This window comes from Glycine soja, chromosome 4, assembly GCF_004193775.1.
Source record: "Glycine soja cultivar W05 chromosome 4, ASM419377v2, whole genome shotgun sequence".
Taxonomy (NCBI): Eukaryota; Viridiplantae; Streptophyta; class Magnoliopsida; order Fabales; family Fabaceae; genus Glycine; species Glycine soja.
In genome coordinates this window covers 5,630,694-5,653,967 of record NC_041005.1, presented here as the reverse complement: position 1 = coordinate 5,653,967, position 23,274 = coordinate 5,630,694, and the positions used below count along the sequence as shown (strand labels likewise).

The 23,274-nt window shown below is 32.3% G+C and overlaps 3 protein-coding genes across 3 annotated transcripts; all 3 read right to left on the bottom strand.

Annotated features, from left to right (window-relative positions):
- Nucleotides 1-556: 556 nt before the first annotated feature.
- LOC114408974 (adenine nucleotide transporter BT1, chloroplastic/mitochondrial-like) lies at nucleotides 557-5,183 on the bottom strand. Its single transcript, XM_028372221.1, has 3 exons — nucleotides 4,348-5,183; nucleotides 1,323-1,484; nucleotides 557-1,208 (listed from the first exon to the last, which is right to left on the bottom strand). Exons 1-3 carry the CDS (start codon nucleotides 4,885-4,887, stop codon nucleotides 735-737), a joined length of 1,176 nt encoding a protein of 391 aa, XP_028228022.1. The 5' UTR covers nucleotides 4,888-5,183; the 3' UTR covers nucleotides 557-734.
- Nucleotides 5,184-16,980: 11,797 nt separating this feature from the next.
- Nucleotides 16,981-17,678, bottom strand: LOC114408329 (hyphally regulated cell wall protein 3-like). The gene is made up of 3 exons (XM_028371353.1): nucleotides 17,437-17,678; nucleotides 17,243-17,315; nucleotides 16,981-17,157 (listed from the first exon to the last, which is right to left on the bottom strand). The coding sequence occupies exons 1-3, from the start codon at nucleotides 17,676-17,678 to the stop codon at nucleotides 16,981-16,983; spliced, it is 492 nt and encodes a 163-aa protein (XP_028227154.1).
- Nucleotides 17,679-21,364: 3,686 nt separating this feature from the next.
- On the bottom strand, nucleotides 21,365-22,933 carry LOC114408973 (probable sugar phosphate/phosphate translocator At5g25400). The gene has a single exon (XM_028372220.1). The coding sequence runs from the start codon at nucleotides 22,851-22,853 to the stop codon at nucleotides 21,813-21,815; it is 1,041 nt and encodes a 346-aa protein (XP_028228021.1). The 5' UTR covers nucleotides 22,854-22,933; the 3' UTR covers nucleotides 21,365-21,812.
- Between the last annotated feature and the right edge of the window lie 341 nt (nucleotides 22,934-23,274).

The window sequence follows — 23,274 nt, the reverse complement described above, 5'->3', positions numbered from 1 at the left end:
TCCGCGGGGGCGGAGGGGAGTGCGGTTGGAATTACATCAAAGGGTTTGATGGAAGCCAAGTAGCCTCCGTCCTTTGTTTGAATTACATCAAAGGGTGAGTGAAGTCATTAATAAAATGAAGGAATTTTAAAAATGAGAAATCTAATTTTTTATCCAAACATAAAATTTTAGAAATGAAGGAATTTAAATTGAAGCATTTAAAATTCTCAGAATTTTAAATTTCTTCATCCAAACACGCTCTTAAGAAAAATATTCTTCTCTTCTATATTTATTGCTTTAGGAGATTTTGCTCGGTCCTTAAAATTGAGCATTATCATTTGGTGCTTCCATTGAGTTGAATTCTTCCTCCATGACTTCTCGTCCTCCACCTGATCCCGTGGCAGATTTCACTCGTCAAGTCACCACTCTCACCACTCAACTTGATGCAATGCGCCGATGTCTATATTCATTGCTTTAAGAGGTTTTGCTCAGTCCTTAAAACTGAGCATTATCAAATAGTTTATTTTAACCATGAAAAAATGAGTAGTTAAGCCAATAGACAATGACATGCCAAACGTATAAAAAGGACAAAACCAATATTCCATTCTCAATTGCTTATAAATGTGATTTGTGAGGTAAAAAGAATTCAGTAATATAAGAGAAATCCAAAGTAAGTTATTCGAGTATGCATAAACAGAGTATGCAGTCCTGCTTCTTGACCTCAATGGAAACAGTATTTTCTTCTTTGACTCGTCCTAATCCTCCTCGTCGTTTTCTAGCAATATCCTCTTCAATGCTTCGTAACACATGAAAGAGATTCCAGCGGCTGGTACCAACTTCATGCAACTAGGTGCTAGCCCTCTATATAAACCATGTATGCCTTCTTGTTCAAATATGCATGCAAGGGCATGAAACACATTCTTGTAAACCTGCCTTCCACTGAGAGCTCCAAGTTGCATCTGCTTGCGAGCCACCTCAAGTGGAAAAGTTGCACTACTTGAAAAAGCACCAGCTACCGAACCAATCAAAAGGGTTTCAATGTTGCCGACCTTCTCTTCTTTAAAAATTTTCTGGTATGCTTTCCTTAAAGTGTCGTAGGCATAGTAATTGGTAGCAGCATACGGGACAACTCCAATAAGACTAGCTGCGAGGCCTCTATAAAGTTGAGCAGGACCCTCTTCTCGAATTATTTTCACGAATGCATGAAGCAGACCATGATAAATATCGCTCTGCAAAATCATTAATCAAGTTTTAGTTTTCCCTTTTATTTTTGGATAGGATGCTGAAAGTCTAAAACATAAATGTGGGAATGCAAACATATTTGTATTTTTTTATGTACATACCTGGACAGTTAATCTAGTCTTGACTAATTCAAGAGGATATGTACATATAGTTGAACTGATTCCAGCACAGGCACCTGCAATCAAAGATGCAGGAATTGGGATTTTGGACTGCTCTCCAGGCTTTGGGGATAGGTTCTTGTTTACTGTATCAAAAGCAAATAGCTGCAGAATCGGGTGCGAATATATTCAGAAACATAAAAACCACCATGTAGATTTGGTCACTGATAGATTTTTAATGCTTTACATTTAGAAGCATGATTTTCCAACAAAAGATTAACAAGCACAAGGATTTTTTTTCTCTGCAAAATCGGATAGTATTAATGACAGTTTCTTGTACATGCAAAATTGGATCAGAGAAGGAAATGATTTTATGCTACGCTAGAATACTCCCTCAATGCAAAAAAGGGATTTTGCATGATGTATTTGGATTAGCATTAAATCCCTAAATCAGATAAAGGAAGCTTCTCATGTTTGGTTCACTTGGAGCATAATCACTTGCCTTGAAGTAAATATTCACTGAAGACACTAATAGCTGTAACTAAAAACCATGGTCATCAAAAGCCATACTATTTGGCACCCAGAGAACTGTTAAAACACATCGATTCATGCCCATAAACGAAGAGGTAGAGACCTCATATAAATCATTATGAGTGTGTTTGGAATGTTAAAAATAGGAAATGATTTGATATCTATAATCCCATGGATTTCATTTTCTTCCCTCTAATTTGGTAGCATTTGGTGGGAATTAATTTGATTCTATATTCAATTATACAGATTGAACATTTTATTCTTACTAAGTAGCAAATAATAAAATCAAATCAAATCAATTCCATTTTCAATAAGGTCCAAACATAAGATTGGATTTCTAATAAACTCAAATCCCATTTTTTTATAAAGGATTCTGATAGATAGGGGAAAGGTGCATGTTAGCTGTCAGTTAGTTAGGATAGCTAGGATAACTAACTATTCGTTAGTTATAACTAACTATTGGTTAGTTAAGAAACTATAAATAGTCAATTAGAGGGAAGTTGGAATGGGGAAGTTGGAAGTGGAGGGTGGTGAGACCTCGAAACTCACTTTGTATTCTGTCTTGGGTGTTGGAAGCACCACCATAATAACACAATTTTTTCCTCTGTTGCTGGTCCAATTCTATCAGATTCCAAAACATAGAATTTGATTCCTAAATCAAATCATATCTTATTTTCAAACATTCAAAACACAGTGTATGGGAATCAAAGTCATTTGATTACAAGGGTTTGCCTGACTTGCTAAAAATTGAATTCACAGGTTCACATGCAAAAAATTGCAAAAATTAAACTAAAGCATACTTGTACATTGACTTACCTGAAGGGCCATTTATATATATATTATATAAGACCCCCAACTAAAACACAAGAAAACAAAAACAAAGCACTATCATATGAAAGCTCTTTAGCAACATAAATCAAAGCAAATTAAGCCATAAAACTGTTACGGGATTAAAAGGCCAAGGCAAATGTAAAGTATCCAAATAAAACTAAAAAGTAAATAAATTCAGAGAGCAATATACCAAAGTATTTGTCATGAAGATCATTCCAGAGAAAGAAACATGGCCAAATGGTATATTAAAATATGAAATAGCACATCTAAAGTGAACTTGTCTCTAAAGTTCACAAGGGTTTATTTACCCTTGATTTAATTTAAAGTAAATTGTTATCTCAACTCACTAAAATCAAGGTGAATCTGCCATACTAGTGCACTTACAGAAATTGTCACTTCAGAAGTTTAGAGTAGCCTTTTTAAGCAAAGACAATATATATATAAAAAAAATTATTAAAGACAAGCAAAAATATTGGAGCAAACAGTTGAAGGCAGACACTATTATGAAAAGAAATGGTTGCACATAGTTTCAATCAGTAGATCTCTCGATGAAAACATTAAAAGGTGGTCTAGCACACGAGCCTCCCAACATAAGAGGAGAGGTTGTTTCTGCCAAAAGAACCAACTGCACCTGGATTAGAAAGCATTACAACAGAAAAGAAAAGGGCTTGAGGGATAAACTGACATAAACTACCTATTAAGATGTGTTGTATACTTGTATTTCTGTTCAATCGTGACCTTACAATTGTATATCATAGCTGATGAGCAAATACTTAATACTCACTCAATTTCTCTTTCCATATAAAAATGATGCATTAAATTAATTCTTTGGGGCACGTGAAAGAGTTCAAAGACCTAGAAAATGAAACAATTTTGAGCACATGAAAGGGTTTAAAATACCTAGAAAATTGAACAGAAGCTAATGTACTAATGTACTAAAGTAGGAAAAGCTACTCCCCCCAAGTCATCAAGCAGAATCAGACAATCCCTTTGGAGGAGCTTGATAAGATAACAAAAAACGTACCCTTGAGTGAGAGAACTGAGCTAGCCAATCTGAAGCTCTATTTTCTTCTCTATCAGTACGACAAAGCTCCAGGCACCATAGCTGCCTGAAGATGTTGTGAGTAGAAGAGGATCACAAGGGTGATCATATTACACCTATGCTCAATCATCTCTAAATCTACAAGAGACTCCAGCAAAACCTGCTTAAATCCACAATTCCATCCTGGCTCCAATCCAGAACGTATAACCCAAAGCTTTGGTGAATTAAATTCGTTTTAGCACTTGTAAAAGTTCATTGTAACTCCTTTTATCATCTGTACAAAACAAAAAGTATCGAATTCACTAATTCCTGGGAACTCTCTAAACAACATTAAAAAACAAAAATTTATAGATTTGAATCTGGCAAACACTCTTCTTTACATAGAAGACATGAACAGCCCTCGGCCCTCCTTAAACATACACTTACAAAACAATAGTTGAAATCCAATCCATGCTATAAAAAAATCCACAAACCAAGAAGAAAGTAAATAAAATAAACAAACCCTCACATTTGGCATCAAAATCTCTGATCAAATAACATTTAGATTTATAAAAATCAAGCATAGTATCAAACATCATATAGGGAAAAATCATAGAAGAGGCTGGAGAAGCATGTATACATTACCTCAATGGCCTTGCTAGGCGCAACCCGAATGACATTAACAAAATTACCCCTAAACAATCCCTTCCAGCCATCAGTTTTCATAATATTGTTGAACACCTCAGTGGTGGAATGGCCACTACTCCCCACCATCAAGAGAGTCCTTATAGTCTCCAAAGGCGCCACAGCAGTCCGAGACACGGCACCGGCAACTGCCCCACTAAACAACCTCCTCAGTGAAGGGTTCCTGATCTTAAGCTTGAGTGAAACACCACCACCCTTTCTATTCTTCTTCCCCTTAGCTCCTTCCTCAACAACCTCTTCCTTCCCCTGAGGTTGAACATGCTTGAGGAACAATTCGTTTAAGGGAAGTTTCATGCCACCATTGTCACGAGAATCAGAAGGGTCGTTAGGTTGCACGCCAACCCCCATTCCCATTTGACCAACACTGGCAAACAAACCTCCGAATTGATGGTAGCCATCTTTGGATTCAAACCCCAAATTGCTGACAGAGAAAAAAACATCTATTTTCTCATCAAACAGTTGGATTCCCCTTCTACCCATCAACTACAGAAGCTTTGTGAATTGTGATATGCGATAAAGATTACTTTTTTGCACAATGATTGCCGTCCCTCACAGTCATGGTTTCAGGGAGATTGTGAATTTGTCATTCTCAGACAGAATCGAAGGAATAAGGTTGTAAAGAAAAGTGGGTGAACGAATGAAGATGTTATTATTGTGTGAACTGTGTCCTTTCTCCTCTGCTTGAAACTGAATATCGCAATTTAAATTCGTTTTGTTAAGTGCAGCTGTCTTTTGGTGGGTTGAGAAGTTAGGCGTTGTTGCTCTTTTTTTAATGTTGCGTTACTATGAGACGGCGAATCCTAAACCTCAATTTTGTATATTCATACTTTATAGAAAGAGATATGCATGAATCAAAATAATAAAAAGAGATATGAAACTAATACTCTATTCTCAAATATTCATGATTTTGTAATATAATAAATTTTAATTAAGAGAAATGCTAATAATGATACTTCTTTGACCATTTTTATAATTTGTATTATTAATTAAATTTTATTAAAAATAATAATTTTATGTTTAATAAATCACACTCACAATTTTGTAATTTGCAAGAAATTTTGACTAATAGCATAGAATGTATTAAAAAGAACATGTCAGTGTGTATGTTATTTATATTATTCTTAACTAATAAAAAAATGTGTTAAAAAATAATAAAAGTGCGTTGTCAAGACTCCTCGCCTCGTCGTATCAAAATTGAATAATAAAGAAAAAGACTTCAATTTCATGAAAGAGATTTAGAGAATGTATTTTGACGTGGTTTGACTTGTTTTCTTCTTCCGTGACATCTGCATTTATTGTATATACAGGCCGGCCCTGGCCCGTCTGGAGGTGCACAGAACAGGGTTAAAAGGAGCTCAAAAAATTAAGAATATATATAATTAGTTTAGTTTCCTGTATCTTCGGTATTAATTTTATAATTTACAAATTTTTTATCTTATATTTTTTAATGTATTTATCTATTATATTTTAATTAATAAAAAATATATTTGTATATATATATATATATATATATGAGTATATAATATACAGTAAAATGTTTCAAATTTTGTATAATGTATATTATATTCTCATATACATGCATTAAGTTTGTGTATTTATGAAAGTATCACATGAATTTTATTTTATATTTAATATATTTTTTATATTGATAAATTTATATATTGTTAATTAAATAAATTTGAACATTAATTCAAATAATTTAGTTTAAAATATAAAAATTGTCTTTAACTAAATAAATAAGGAAAAAATTGATTTGAATTAGAAACTTATTTAAATGGTAAATTTTATTATTGAATCTTCAAAATTTCTCTAATATTTGAACATATTTCTATCAATTAATGTTTAAATATGGCTCATGAATTTAATATTTTTTTTATATTTCCTTTTATAATTTTTAATTATATGAGGTAAAATATGAGTTTATTTTTATTTTATAAATTTGATATAGCTTAATATATATTACCTAAAAAAGATATATTATTAACTAAAAAATACTGAAAATGAATGAAATACAACGATGGATCATCTTTTGTAATGTATTATTAAATAATATTAGAATCAATCATTATTGAAAAATACTAAAAGAGGAACGGAATAATTGATTAAGATTAAAAATTCTAAAATATAATTGTTTGCATTTAATAGAATAATAAGTGAATATAGCTCTACTAGAATGAATAATAAAGTTTAATCTATTTACATAATAAAATAATATTAATTTCAATTAATAATTGAATTGAATAATATCATTTAATATTTTTGAAGAGAATGAATATGAGTTTTCAGGTAACATCAACTCATATAATTAAATTTTCTTTTAATTTGGATCAATTTATTTAAATTTAATTATCGTAATAAGTATTTATTTTAAAAAAATAAAAAAAATTATATTTTTTTAGTGTGTTTGTTTAAATTGCTTTAAAAAATAGTTTTCTATTTATTTTAATTTTTTTCTTAAAAAGGTGTTTATATGAAAAAACAATTATTTTAAAGTTTTTTTTTTTCAATTTAAACAAACTCATCCTTAATCAAAATCAATAAAAAAATAGTTAATTTAGTTGATTTTAATTTTATTATGAAACTATCCATAACATTAAATGATTTAAGTGGTTGTTGTTTTTAAAAGATATTTTTTCCACTAATAAATATATCTTATTTTTTAATAGCCCAATAAATACATTTATTTTCATGAGAAATGGATGTACTAATAAATCTCACAATTAACAGAAAAAATAGTAATTAATACACATAAAAATAATCTCATTAGTAGTTTAAAATTAGAAAAAAAAAATATTTTCTTTTGTTTCTTATATAAATGACTAAAAGGTAGTATTTTTATAAGATGTGAGATATGGTTAAAAACATTATCATGTTAAATTTTTTTATGTATTACCTCTATAAATTTATATTGATTAAATTTTTAGATTACCGTGACATAAGCATGCAATGGATCTATGATAATAGACTTAAAATTTTATTGTGCAAAATAAAAAACACAAACAAAAATTCAAATTACAAAGAAAATAAAACTAAATCTTAGTATGTAAAAAAGAGCTAAAATATATGTATGTTTTAATATAAATGATATTTTGTTGATGATAGACAATAGAGGATATAAGCCAAATTATAACATTCCCTTCAAGAGACAAAGTATAAAATTAAATTATAAATATAAAATTAATATATAAATATATAAGTAAATTAAAATAGACAAAGTATAAAATTAAATTATAAATATAAAATTAATATATAAATATATAAGTAAATTAAAATTATAAAAATAATGTGATGGATTCCTTGCAGGTGCATATGGTAAAGCTCAATTGAGATGTGTGTGGATTTTTTTTGTCTTAATCCTCCCGTACATAAAGAGGAAGAAATTTTGACTAATTCAAAATTTGGTCGAAAGATAAGTAAAGTCTAATTAAGAATTGTTTATACCAAGAATCAAACTTGAATATTATCAAAATAATTTAATTTTAATTTCAGTACATTAATCATGTGTTCAATCACTTGGTTAGACGTGGGAGGATTTAAAAATATAAATCCGTCTTTTTTAAACCATAACTTATCCTGTCTTGTGCAAGGAAGAGGCAGAGAGTCAACCTTATTTTCAACTCATCCTGTTGTCATGTCTATCTTATCTATAGATATTTATGTTATGTAATTTTTTGAGAAAAATTGAATGATAAATGATAATATAAAAGTAAATTAAATTTAAAAAAATATGATATATGTTTTTGAGATTGTCAAAAGTTATATTATTTATTTAATGTAATAAAATTTATCATTTTTATGAAATTAGTGTCTATTTTTTATATAATATATATTTATATTTTTAAATATTTAAATATAAAAGGATTCATACATTTATTAAAAAAAGGTGCATGTATAATTGTTTCATCCTGGGCCTATTAAATTAAATCGTAGGATCCACTCTGTAATTCCTATTCTTTTTTTATAACAACGGTTGTATTTTTTAAAAAGTAGTTTTTTTTATGTTTTTATTTTGTCTTTATACATCATGTTATATTAATCTATTTTTCTCCAATATTATGTTTATTTAAATTCTTATTGTTACTATTGCTATAAAAAAAAGGCTCTTATGTGTTCAGAGTGGTTTTATTATTTCTTATTACGCTTTTTTTATAGATTATTTCTTATTTCTTATAATGCTTCTGCTATTAGTATTTAAGCACGATTGATTAATTTTAAAATAAATACGTTTATTTTTTTTAATTTCTCTCAAATAATTAATAAATATAAATTATTATTTTGAATATGTTTTGTGTGCTGTATCCCTTCTCCTCTACTTTTCTGGTGAGAAAGGAAAATAAAAAAACAAACTACACAACTTTGGCTAAATCCTGCCCAAGAAGATCTAAACAAGGAGCCATACTCTTACATTAACTATAACAATATATAAATTCGTTTTGTTTGTTTGCTTTTGTTTTTGTTTTTTGTTTAGTGCAGCTGCCTCTTGGTGGGCTGAGAAGTTAGGTACTTGCTCTTTTTTTAATGTTAGTAATATACTCTCAAATATTCAAATAAAAAATATATCATTAAATATATATTTTTTTAAAAAAATATATTTTATTGTTACTTAAAATTTACTAAAAGTCGTGGAAAAATTTGGGTCTCATTTTTTATTTAATAAACTCAATCCAATAAATTTTAACTAAAATAATGTTAATAACATATTCTATAGTACAATTCTTTTTTGCAGTAAAAAAAAAGTACATTTTTTAACACACTATTCATGATTGTTAGAAATAAAAAAAAATTGTGAATTTCACTTCAAATTTAATAAGTCACCCACAATTTTATAATATCTAACAAATTTTGACTATAGTAAAAAAGTATGTGAGAAAAATTTTGTTAAAGAATGTGTTGCTATCATTTTTATTTAATTAATATAGTACTAAAAGAATGTGGCAAAAAAATATTAAAGTCTTACTCGTTCTCTTCTTTAATTAATTAATGGTAAAAAAAATAAGTTGTTTCTCGCAAGAAATAGTTAAAAAATGTGTTAAAATTAAATTATATCATTTGACCTTTTCTTTTGTAGGTAAGATTAAGCATTTAACTATTAGATTTTTATTGTCGTTAATGAACTATGTGAAAACTAGTAATAATTTATTTTCTTCTACTTTAAAAAGTAATAATATGATACAAACATTTTTTTATAAGCTATAAATTTACTGATTTTAGAAAAGAGTATAAGACACATGCCCATATTACAGCCGAATCGTAAAACGTTCCCCGCCTCTAACTGTCCAAGCCTACATTGCATTACGAAGGCCCAATAAATGGCCCAAATAAACCAATAAAACTTTTGTTGGTGTCTCTTACACCTCCAAGTTGTTTTCTGCACCTCTTTTTCGGCTTTTGGAATTACGAATCCAAAACGTAAAATTACATTCCAGAATAATTATAGATTTTAACTATCAGAATGACCAATCCGAAAGTAAAAAAAATCCAAAAAGGATGTAGGAAACAACTTGGAAGTGCAAGAAGCAACAACCTAAAAATTTACATAAATATAAAAAGCTTAATAAAGACTTAATAAAACCCAAATTACATAAATTTCCCTTCTAAAAAATTTCCCCGTTTTCTATCATTCGTGCCCCTTTACACCGCCACACCATTTCCTGTAATTACCCACGTTAGCTTATAGTCTATTTGGAATGGTTGAGTTTTTAGCCCCCGTTTAAGGTAATTTTTAGTTTAGTTTTAAATTTTTAAAAAATTATAACCCGTTTCTAATTTTAGTTTCAAGAAAAACTAAATCAGTTTTTGAAATGTGTTTAGTTTTATTTTTTTCTTCAATTTTTGGTTTCAAAATAAATTTATTTTGAAAGTTTCATATCTTTATAAAATTAGTTTAAAAGTGTTTTTATGTGATGATGACGATAATAGTGACAATAATGACAATATATTTATAGTGGTATCAATGACTATTGTGATGATAGACATGTCAATGGTGGTGATTATAATGATCATGGTAAAAGTGATGATGGTAACAACAAAAAATGTTGTTATTATTAAATGTAGAAAGTATATGCTTTTTTTTAAAATTAAAAATTAAATTTATAATTTTTTTAAAATCAATGTAAAAATGTTTTGAAAATAAGTTAAAAAATATTTTATATTTCCCTCTTTTCTTGTACCCTTTTATAGATAATGTTAAAGTGAAAGGTTTAAGACTCTTAAAGATTTTCTTATGAGCTACTCTTTTAGCTTTATTTTTAATTCATTAGAGCTTTAATCTCCTTCGCAAAAATAAATTTACAAAAATACAAAAACAAAAAAATCACAATAAAAGCTCAAAAAATAAAACAGATAATATCTTTTATTCTAATATTCTAAAATTAATTTATTTGCGAACAAAATGAGTTGAAATTTTAAAATAAGTGGCTTAAAATCTCTTAAAAACAATAGGAAGAATGAGATAATACAAAAGATTATCACTTTATCAGTCTGCATATAGTAAATTATACAATTATTAGAAGAAGAAAAATACTCCTTGACTCATTTTTATTCAACCATCGTAGTCTTCCACTTATCAGTTCTTAGTTCTTCAAAGTCCATCTTAGTTATTGGTGTTAGTTTGCATTAAGGATTTCCATAAGTGGATAATGGAAAATTAATTTTTTTAGACGAAGAAATCATTGAAGTAAAGTATGAGTTGAACAAATTGAGATAAATTGAATAGCCTGACACAGTAAGATATCATGATGGTTATAAATTGAGAGGTAGCGCGCGGAATGTACTACCATTAAGCAAAATTAATCCTAGCTTATAATCTTGTCCTAATTCCCAAATCATCGTGAAGCTCTTCCTCTTCGTAATCTTTTCAAGCCTGTTGATCTTTACCAAAAAACTTCACTTTTAGTGGGGCATTTTCTTCTAACAACGTTCGTCTTCGTCTCTAATTAAAGAAATTGAACTCAATAACAATTGAACCCATAATTTATTAATTTCTCTCCAATCTAGATGCCCTATAAACGAGTAATATAAATCTAAATTTCCTGCATGCATCGGAAAGTACAATAGCTATAATAGTGGAAAAATACGACACAACATTATTTGAATCAAATGTTCAATTAATTTTCTTCTAATTAATTGGTTGTTCATGTTCTGGCAGCTACTGCTTGTGATGGGAATAGGCCAGGGAAGTTTCCTCCGGGAAATCTATTTGTGGCAGTGATTGAAGGGTTGTGGGATAACGGCGCAGCGTGTGGAAGGAGATACAGAATAAGGTGTGTGAGTGGAAATAATAGGCCATGCAAAGGTGGTAGCATCGATGTTAAAGCAGTAGATTCCTGTTCAAGGTCACCGTGTCCCAACACACTCCTTATGTCAAATGATATGCATTATTTGCATCTATTTCATAACTTTTAAATATGAATTATTTTTTATAATAAAAATATATTGAAAATATTTTTAAAATATTTATTTAGAGGTTATTTTTGGCTTAAATATTAACAATTAATATTTTATTTATTTATAGTTTACAGATATAAAAAGGAGAGATTAAAAGAAAAAAAATTAAAAAATATGAAAAATATAAATAAGAATTTTTTTTGGCATTAACTCCAAATCTACTCCAACAACTATAGAAAAGAGAATCAAACCCAAATCCATTCTAGTAGCTATAAAAATGAAGTCAAGCCAAAGAGAAAAGACATCACCCCACACCACCCCCCAGACTCAAATAGGGGAAATCCTTCTTTTTATGTCTTTTTTTCATCCCTTCTCCTCTATCAATTTCTACACACCTTTTCAAGTGTAAGGCCTCTTGTGGCTATGAGAGGCTAAACCCTTAGTTAGGGCAGGCCTAAAAAGTCAAAAGATGCATTTTACACTTCATATTTGTTAATTCAAACAAGTGTTTTCTTTCCTATTATCCTTTTATCCTTTCTTATTTTAATTTCATGTATCATTCATCCTTGCATCATCTTTAAGGGTTAGGTGCTCGACAGAGGGTAATCCTTAATAGAAAAACAAGGAATGTTTTTCATGCATCAGTTTTAGGGATTAGTCGCTTGACATACGGTAATTTCTAATAGAACTAAAAGGAAATAATATCTTAATAAAATCATTGCTAGACATAGAGTGATTGCATTATGTCTATGCATTAAAGCAAACATCTAGCATTAGAACTTCATGCATTTTTGAGTTTTTGCAAATACATTTGGGAGATAAATAGGTAAGATAGACTTATCATCGTGAGACCAGTGGGTAGGAAAAAATTCACCAAATTGATAGAGAAAAATATAAAATAATACATCTTAGGCAAATAAGACAAGTTAGATTCCAACATTATCACATTCTGAACGTATCTGTCTTTATCTTCATCTTAATCTTTTATTTTTCTTATCTTTTAATTTTCTTATCTTATCTTTCTTTATCTTCTATTTTTCTTATCTTTGTCATCTTTTAATTTAAATATTTTAGCTTTTCTATCTTTGATTTTTATCTTTAAATCTTTTATCTTTTCTTTTAAATCTTTACCTTATCTTCTATCTTTCTTTATCTGTTATTTTTAATTGGGTTTTCATCAATCTAAGTACAAACAAAGTGTATGTGGATTCGACACTCGAACTTCCGAGTACTTTACTACTTGTGACAAATTTGGTACACTTGCCAACGAGTTAACAAGTTTTTAGCGCCTGGAGACTTTGTTTCTTTGTACTTGTTTGTTGCATAGTCCAATTTTAAAACAATCAATTTTATCCTCTAACTTTTTTTTTTCAAAAAAAAAAACTATTTTCAGTTTTTCTTTATTCACTCTTATTTCAAAAAAAAATATTCTTGTGAGTCTATGCTTGTAGGGTGAAACCTAAGAAGAACTTGATCCATGGAAAAATTTTTAAAGATGAAAGATCTTGTTAAGAGGTAGACTGAGTATCTTGACAACACACGATCAAGAGTCAATCACCCACCACTGATAAATTGTGATTTTTGTGGAGGAAAACATTTCAATGACAACTGTAATCTATACTCCATACAAAATTCTTGGTGGAGACAAGAGTTACACCCTTACAATAAATATGAACAAGAAAGAACGACTAATTTTGAGAGTATGTTTGTGGAATCTATGGCATACCATGCTAGCTCTACAACCAATCACTATTTCACGCTTCCCTCATGCAAAAATCAATATTGAATATACCGAGTCAGTGATCAAGTGTGTATTTCTTTCTTTAATTCTTTCATTTTTTCACCAAGTAAAATTGACTTTTTGGCATCAATTTTCTACTCAAAATCTTCTTTCACTCAAGAGTTCACCTCATCAAATTTCACCAACTATTAAAAATGTCTCAAAATTTCTCATTTTATATATATAATCTTCTTGATTTTACAACGTCATCAATCCAAGTGCGTAATCAATTTAATTAAGAGTAATAATACACAAAAATATCTCATTATTTTAAACACTCCATCAACTTTTAACTTCTTTTTATCTTTTTTTCTATCACATCATAAATTTCATTAAACCTATCTATTTTTCTTTTTGTCTAGATGTTGAATGGATGGAAAGGGTGTTCATTTAACATTTTCTTTAACTAAATGTATTGTTCGTATAGGATATGACTTTCTTGTCACACGTCACCCGGTGTACTACTCAAACAACATCAATGAATAAGCTTGATGATTTATTGAAGAGAAGTACAAAGCAGAATATGATGCAAAACAGAACGTGGGAGTGCCGTGTGTTACAAATTTTATGTTCATGATTGAATATTCAATATCAGGACGTTAATAAACTTCTGATGTTCAGTAGTAAACAAGACTTTGCTTCTTGGAGCCAAAGCATCGATCTAATAAAACGCTTTTTACCTTTCAATGATCAATTCTAGTAAGTACATCGATCAGTGCCCATGTCACGGACAAACATTAAATTGAAACAGCATATCTAATGATTAATGAACATGATACTCTTGTAGACTTGTACATGCGCAACACGAATCTAAAACCAGAGGGATTTGGATCCTTTTCATTTCTTTTTCTTTCCATTTCTTTTATTATTAAGCTTTTGAGAAAATAAATGTTACTTCCCATAAAGAGTGCATCATCTTCATTTGATTTATTTTTCTAAAAGCTTATACAAATGGAAGAAATGGAGGAAGTGGAGGAAAAAGGAAATGGAGAGGATCCATCTCCAAACTGGAGAACCAAGCGTAATGAGTCCATCACTAACCTGAAGCTGGCTTTGTTGCCAAAATTAATGAACATGATGCTCTTGTCTCTGGTGCTAGTATACCATTTTTCTACTAGGCTTTATGTACTTAATCAGTGAACTGAGTAGTGCAGAAATAATTCGAGGACAATTGGACAACAGTGCTTTGTGTATAGTTAAAACCACAAACCAGGCATTGTTGAAATAAAATTAACAAGAATGTCACACGCATAAGATATGAACAATACGGCTAAAATGGCGAAAAAACATTATTATATTGAGAAAAAATTGATGTAGTACTAATTGAGGAAAAAATGATAGAAATTTAGTTAAGATGATTATTTGGACACATGTACAAAGAAAGTCATGAGAAGAACTAATTAGATTGTATAAGAATCTTTTTTTTAGTTTATGTCTTAATTCAATCTATAATTTTTTTCATAGATTGATTATTGATCGAAACATCAATTTTTAGGAGTTAAGTAGAAAGAGTTCAACCTAAAATTAATCTAGTTGGTGGGAGAGTCACATGACTTAAGTATCACATCAGATAATTTATTTGATTTAATGTGAAACTTCTAATAGTTTATTTTGTTTTGAGTAGACCAAGATAAAAATAAGAAAAATAAAAAGAGAAAATGATAAATGTGATAGGTAATATGATAAAAAATATATATAAATGTGTAGGTTGAACTCTTCTCCAATATCATTCTTTCTTTGATTCATGCTAATGTTTTTAAGTACGTTAATTAGTGAACTAAGTAGTGTAGAAAGAATTCAAGGGCAATGAAGTTTCCATAAGTATGGAAAAGAAAATGATCTAGCTAGATGGAAGTTTTAACCGATATATGCATGCATGACATATGTATAGTTAAATTGATTAAAGGTTTATACAAATAATACAATGTTTCTAGGTTAAATCATATGCCAATACTAACACGTTTTACAGAAAAGAAGAATTGTTTCTCGATCAGAATTTCAGAAATCAATTATCTTGTGCTAAGTGGATTGGTAATGGGAACACATTGAATATTTTTACTTTTCCTCTGCTTGCCTTGTTTAGTATGATGTTCCAATATCATCACCAAATTTGATCCAGTCAGCTTTACAAGGTAACACTAACAGAGAAGATTAATTACGATGTACAATGGATTTTGACCATTAATTAGTATACGATTAGTCAACCAAGATAAGTCTTAGACATCTCCACTGAGTCAATCCCATTTTGGCAAAGGTATCGCCCAATTGTATTTAGTGTGAGTGGAAATTACATGATGGGTAGTCGCAGACTTCAGTTCAACAACCAGTATGGAACTATGGATACATCCAACACTAAGTTTTCTATGTTGCAGGCATAAAAATTGTGTATATTAAGCACGCCAAATTAGCATGAGAGGAGAAAGTGGTGGGGAACTCATCAACTAAAAAAGGGCATAGTCACGTATTTGAGCAGCTTAGTGCAGTGTAGATACTTAGAATAACTGTATTCTGTAGTTAGTGGCGAAGTGTTAATTTCCAAGTGGTGCAAGTAAGCACAATATGATAAGCTCATTACCATATAAAATTCAAGGCCCATATATAATAATTTTCTAAAGTAATGTCGGAAAAAAGTAATTCTGTTCGTAGCATAAGTATGAGGCATCAGGCAGGATCCAATTTGTTTTTATCCTCTTCTCTGCTAATGTTTTATGCAAATTGATGTAAGATTCAATTTGCATTATCAAACCAATCCTCACGTTTACATACTGTTCATAAATAAGAAGAGAGTAAATAACCTTATTTAGGGGGAAGTTAATCACCAACAATGCACAGCATAACTAGTAAATAGTTAGGTTTGTTAAACATGTTTTATTGGATGAGATAAAAGCTCACTTTAATGATGTCCATTTCAAAAAAATAAATCATTACATAAACGTAATGCACAAACTTAAATCCACTAGCCTATAAATGTATAGGTATAAGAATATAATTAATGAAACCTAATTAAAACTGTTTAAAAGAATATTAATTTAGAACTAACCATCCCAAAACAAAAAATCCATTTTGACAGAGAATATGAGAACCCCCTGCTTCTTTATTCCATTCCGAAATCAGCACTTGAAATTTTGATCCGAAAGAATCATGAACTACCCTAATTGAGATCCAATTGTAGAAGGACAACAGTCAGCCGCCGCTGTCAAAGCTTCGTCACCTATCTCACGGGGCCATTTCCCAAATGACACAATCGTTACTGCTACCGGTGTCACCTTCGTCATCGCCACCACTATACCACCATCGTTGTTACCATCATAATTAGCTACCACTGACATCACTATCATTGTTACCATCACCATCAATGCTATTACAACCGACCTAGTCATTGTAGCCACCACTACTTGATGTCACTACTAGCAACTAACACTACCACCATCAATGTCATCATTACCATTGTCACCACCATCATCACTACCAATAATATTACTCCCATCATTATCACCACCATCATCATTACCAATAATATTATCCCCATCATTGTCACCACAATCACCATCAACATGTCGCAACCGCGACGACCACCACCATATCTAAAAAATACATATTTTGTGAATTTGGTTTTTAGTTTAAAAAACTACACATTTCTCACGTTTGACAATGATATTTTTTACTGACACAATTGCTACCACCATCATCATCGTCGTTGTCACTGCCACCATTGTCGGTGCCACCTTCACCATCTCCACCACTACACCACCATCGTTGTTACCGTCATAATTGGTTACCACCGACATCATCATCACCACTAGCATGGCTACCATCACCATCAATGCTATTACAATCGATCTTGTCATTGTAGCCACCACTACTTGATGTCACCACTAGCACCGCTACCACTACCACCATCAATGTCATCATCACCGTCGTCACTGTCATTGTCACCACCACCTTCACTACCAACAATATCACCTCCATCATTGCCCCCACAATCATCGCCAACGTCGTCGCAACCACCATCACCATCGAGACCACTGATATTTCTACCACCTCCATCGCCACTACTGATTGTCACCACTATTGGCATCGCCACATTCAACATTGCAATCACCATTGATATCTTTATTGTTGTCGTCGTCGTTGACATCACCAGTGTATCATTGTTGTCGTCATCACCATACAAAATTACTCTTAAACTAATTTTAATATGATATGAAATTTTTAAAAATGAGTTTATTTAAAACTAATCATATTTTAAATTATTTTTTTTCAAACTAAAACTAAAAAAACTGATTGTTATTTTTAAAAATTTTGAAACTCAAAACTAAAAATCACCCAATCAGGATCTTAAATTGCTGGATGGTGCTGGTCATATTGAGGACCTTTGTTTGAAAGACAACTTCTCAAAAGAACATAGTCTGCTTCTATGTGTATATGTCGTGTGTGAGGTCGACAGAGGATTTAGAGAATTTTCGGACGAAGAATGGTCTTAGTTCGTCTAAGATCAAGTGACAATCGTTTCATCACATTTGAACTTTATTTGGTAGCTGACTCGTCAAATTCTTTAACATATACTCACGATAGGCGGAGAAATTTTAGTGGCAGGGTAATCACTACTCTATTATACGTTACTCTCAGCTTACATTATCAAAATGAGGTAATGGAAAATGTATAACATACTCTCACGGAGCATAGTTCTATCATATATTCAAAAATCAAAATGAATTAAGAAAAAAGGAAACTGTTCAAATCCATGATAATGTCTACGTCTTAATCACCTTTGGAATGTCTTTAGGAGGGCCACTGAGTAATATATAAAAATTAAAAGCATAGCAATACCAACTAGTGATGCAAAATTCGAAACGAGACAAATCATCTTTAATAATTCTAATATTTATGTCGTCTTGTTCATTTTTCTTTTCTTCATCGAGCTTTCACATAGAGCCTGCCTCAGGAGCAAAAATGGAGAAATGGGAGGTTAGTCTTCACTATGATGCAAAAGGGGACAAACTAATTAAAAATGCATGACGATAGAGGCATTATTTTTTCTCGAGTAAAAGAAAGATGGACCATTTTGAATTTTTAATGCAATGGAATTCGTCCGTATCATAAAGTCTGAAATTGAATATAGCTGGCAAGAAATGGCGACAGAAATTGTAGCAGGAGGTAGAGAAAAGACGAGCAATAATGCAAACGAATTGGACCCAAGAAGAACAAAAACTCGATGTTACGGCTACGTGGTGCAAGACACTGATGGGCTTTCATCATCATCGAATTAGAGCAATAACTGTTCCGATTTGTATACATCATAGGGGTGAATTGGGTGATCAAAATGTTTTGTTCGGAAGTTTCAGACAAAGGAAAGTTACAAACTAATTGAAGCTACTTGAGTAAAAGAACAAGACAATATTCACGGGTCAAAGTGTGTGAACGAGATCGAAGAGTACAATAGCACATGTTTCAAATGTAAAGATATGAGAGCTAGGAGAAAGACAAGGAGAGTTTATTTTAGTTCACGAGTAGGAATAGCTGATAAAGTCAAAATCCACGAGTAGGTCCATAGCAGTTAGTAAAAGCAAAGTAGAATATAATTATACAGCAAAGAAGAGAAACAGAAGTTACAGAACCCAGAGAAGGAATATTTGTTACCACACTTTTCTTACTCTCCCAAAATTCTGACCTCCTTTGGTTGCAGTTGAGAAGAGTGCCCTTTCTTTCCAGATATGGTGATGGCGGTCAAAATGTCTCGTGATTATATGGTTCGTGACACCAACATTACATATTGAAGATGGATATGAAAGGATGTAAAGGATTTCAGGGACTCTTTAATTAGTGTGTGTTTGCTTGTGCATTTTCTTACGCACGTCTACCTTTAATTTCACTTCAAAAGCGTAAAAGCTATGAATGCACAGGTTGGAAACCAAACACGCGATTATATATGTACACGATTTCTAATGATAAATTTTTGAAGTAAGGATACATGGATACACCCAATTGACAACATTTTATTTCTTCCTATCTCTCTTCTTATTATATATTAAATCACCTATCATAAATATGCTTCTCTATCTCTCAGTGTAGATTTATACGTGGGTATTCATGAATCATTTTTGAGAAAAAAAATGGAGCATTAAATGTGTATTTGATGGAAGTACGATCATCCCCTCAATCCTGTTCGAGAACTAATAAGTATTTATACAGAAGTTACATGAGAGTTTTATAAAAAGTTGAAGAACGTAGTTTTTTTTTATAGATGTTTGTTGCAAAATTTATCCAAAATATATATACTTGAGAGTCAGATAGCTAAAGCTATTTCTCTGTTTAGCAAAAATCGTTAGTACTTTTTTTTTTTCTTGTTGAATCATGAATACTAAACATTTAATTCTAGTAAACAACTGCTGAAAACGCTGGCGAGTCAGGCTAAGCCGAACTTAGGCCGCCAACCTAAATAAGAAATTGAGCTTTCCCTCTTTTGTTTATCTTGACTCTAAAGTTCACAAATTATGTCAACATCAGGCATTGGATTAATCAAATATTTTATGATTAATACGTAACTTAATAAAAATAAGTTATACACACATGGATTTTTATAATTCAGTTCACTTCTAGTCCTATTTGTCGGTGACAGAATCTTCTGGTGCACCTAACCTAACCACCAAACCAAAGTTAATGCCACCAACTTAGAGTTGATCATGGTCCATGATCACTCTCACTTTTGAGATAATCACGCCCCTGACACTAGCTCAGTGTGTTTGTCTGAAATGGTGCAAGCGTACATGGGTTGTTGAGCACCACTGAAACGAATTCATTGATGGGAGATGTGTTTTCTTTCCATATATGGTAATGCAGTGTTAATGGCTACCAACCGCTGTCTAGTACTTAATATTCCCCCTCTTCTAGGATCGAGAATGAGCGCAAACTAGTCATAAGTGAGCGAAAGTGTTGGCTATTAGCGAACCAAAGCAAGAGCAAGAGTATTGAGTACATGAATCCAAGTGTTTCAGCTGATAAACTTCAGTAGAGAAACAAAATATAATACTCTCAGTTACATGTACTGATTGCAGGTTTACAGACAACCAGACAGACACAGAGCAAACTTGGGAAAGATCGCACTGCGTGCCGTTAAAGGCAGACACTATTATAAACAAAACAAAAGGTATTTTTAACAGTTCGATCACTATTCAGTATACATTCACTAAAGTATGTAACCTTTTTCAGTGTGATGGACAGCGAAATATCGGTGAGCCTGCCATTTCCCCATCTAATCTAACAAGACTGTAGCAATTTTGTCCTGCTAGGAGGAATTAGGCGGAAGGAGGGAAAAACGGCAAAGAGAGCAAAAGAAAGCCATCATCAACCAACATGGACCGAGCACAACATCAGATGTCCATTTCATAATCGTTAATTCAATTGCGTGCTTTGAACTAGTTGCACTCAACGTATTGAAGAATTATTGTTCAAAATTCAAAGACAGATTAATTAAATTTCTGTCTCTCTCTCTCTCCATACCCCAATGACAGAATTAGAATATATTCATATGGCCATGTATGTTTCCACCGACAGCGTATCTGACCTAGTCACTGGCTTGGATTTGCGGGGGGGGGGGGGGGGGGGGGGAGACCACCCAGTATCGCTATCTATGGGCCAAGGAGTATATACGCAACCAAGCAAAAGCGCCATAGTTGCAAGACATCAATGGTTTAGTTTTTCAAACCCTCAACATAACTTTAAAACCAACACAGAACGAACAGTGGACAACACATACAACCGAAACAGAGTAATTCGGAACACAGTGCCAAGTGAAATTTGTCAGACAGCTTGGCTATAAGATAAATCCCAAATTCACATTACACAGAATTGAAATGTACTATGAATTAATAAGAAGCATGTAAACTCCATAAATCGAGTTCCTACAATAACATAACATAAAACAAAACCACCGAAAACGGGAATGAGATAAAAGAAAATAATAATAATAATAATAATAAAAGGATTGGAGACTCTAGCTCTAGTAACACATAATTGTTCTCAAATCTCAAACCCATATCTACTAATTAACTACCCACCGCATTGGCAACGTGAAGAAGATCTAGCAACTAAAAAAACAATACCGAACCGGCAATATGCCCAGAGAGGACGATGACATTTCCATATTTGCCTCGAAAACCAAACCAAACCTCTTGTTTGTTTTTTTCCTTTCTTGAATCTGTGTAAAATAAAACAGGGAACGATTAAAAATAAATAAAAGTTAAGTCTGCTGTTCGTTCCTCTTGTTGTCATCTCTGTCCTCGAGCAACCTCCCTTCCTCCTCATCTGCCTGCGCGGTCTTCTTCTGCGCCTCCTTGGCCTTGAGCGCCTGCAGCTTCGAGTGATTGTAATACGCCACGCCGAGGAACGCAAGCCCGTAGCCGAACAAATTTATCGGCGTCACGGTGTCCTTAATAACCGACCACGAAAACGCAATCAGCAACCAATCCTTCACAACACCGGCCACATTCATGGTCAACGCAGACGTCTTCCCAACAAGAAGAAACACGGCCAGATTCAGCGCGAATGCACAGAAGGAGTTGGTCCCGAAGATGACGAAATCGAAGTGGAAGCTGGAAGTGTCTCTCAAAACAGGATACTCAACAAAGATCCACGGAATAGAGAGAAACACGAGGCAGCACGGCGCGACGTAGTAGAGAGAAGTGATTGGGTTAAGCGAGATCCCCTTGGAGGTGAGGAGGATTTGGATCATGACGAGGCGGGTGGCCTCGAAGGCGACGGCGCCGAGCTGGAGGAGGACGCCCCAGGCGTCGAAGCGGGCCTCGCCGTAGGCGGCGACGCCGACGCCGAGGGAGATGGAGAGCATATTAAGCATGGTGTCGTTTTTGTAGGATTCTTTTCGGAGCATGACGCCGATGGAGTAAACAGCGACAGGCATGAGGGCCTTGAGCATCTGGATGAAGGAGACGGAGAGGTAGATGTAGGCGGAGTTGGAGAGCCAGAGGGAGAGGGAGTAGAGGGCGCCGATGGGGACGACGGAGGAGAGGTAGACGTCGCGGGACATGGAGACGGGCTCGACGAGGCGGAAGACGCGGACGAGGAGGAGGGCCAGGGTGGCGCAGAAGGACATGTGGATCATGGTGAGGGAGATGGGGAAGGGCCAGTTGTACATCTTCTTGTCCAGGATGTACTTGTTGTAGACGATGACGGTGAAGCTCAGGAAGATCCATATTGCCACGTAGCTGTAGGAGAGAACGATCTTCTTCACCACGCCGTCGCTCAGAGATCCACCTTTTCCCATTCTCACAGATCAGAATTTCGGATGCACTGCCTCAGCCACAGAACAACTTACTCTCACGGAAACAGATCAAATATTATACGCTCCTATAATTATTATATCATTATGTAATTTCCCATTTTTTAAACAGAAATAATCGGTAGTAGCTATTGTATTTTGTAAATTGAATATGTATATGTATATGTATTATCTTATTTTATTTTTGTTTAAGGTATTCTTCGGTTAACAGTGAAACATTTATTGTTTTTTCTAACACACAAAAAACCATTATTTCATCATGAATAATGAATAAGAAAAATTAATTTCTTACAATAGAAAGATTTACCTACCAGAGAAGGTAAATGTCAAATTCATCTCTCAAAAACGTGTGAGATATTAATAAATTGGTTTTTAAAAAATAAAAAATTTTAAATTTAATTTCTGA

Bases quoted from the DNA above. Each gene is read 5' to 3' on its own strand.
- LOC114408974 (XM_028372221.1), bottom strand. From the start codon at position 4,887: ATGGGTAGAAGGGGAATCCAACTGTTTGATGAGAAAATAGATGTTTTT. The intron at 1,485-4,347 runs GTAATGTATACA...CCGATTCTGCAG, and splicing joins CGCCTAGCAAGGCCATTGAG to CTATTTGCTTTTGATACAGT. The intron at 1,209-1,322 runs GTATGTACATAA...ATGATTTTGCAG, and splicing joins AGACTAGATTAACTGTCCAG to AGCGATATTTATCATGGTCT.
- LOC114408329 (XM_028371353.1), bottom strand. From the start codon at position 17,678: ATGGTGATTGCAATGTTGAATGTGGCGATGCCAATAGTGGTGACAATC. The intron at 17,316-17,436 runs GTAGTGGTGGCT...ATGGTGGTGTAG, and splicing joins GGTGCTAGTGGTGACATCAA to TGGTGGAGATGGTGAAGGTG. The intron at 17,158-17,242 runs GTCAGTAAAAAA...TGTATTTTTTAG, and splicing joins ATGATGGTGGTAGCAATTGT to ATATGGTGGTGGTCGTCGCG.
- LOC114408973 (XM_028372220.1), bottom strand. From the start codon at position 22,853: ATGGGAAAAGGTGGATCTCTGAGCGACGGCGTGGTGAAGAAGATCGTT.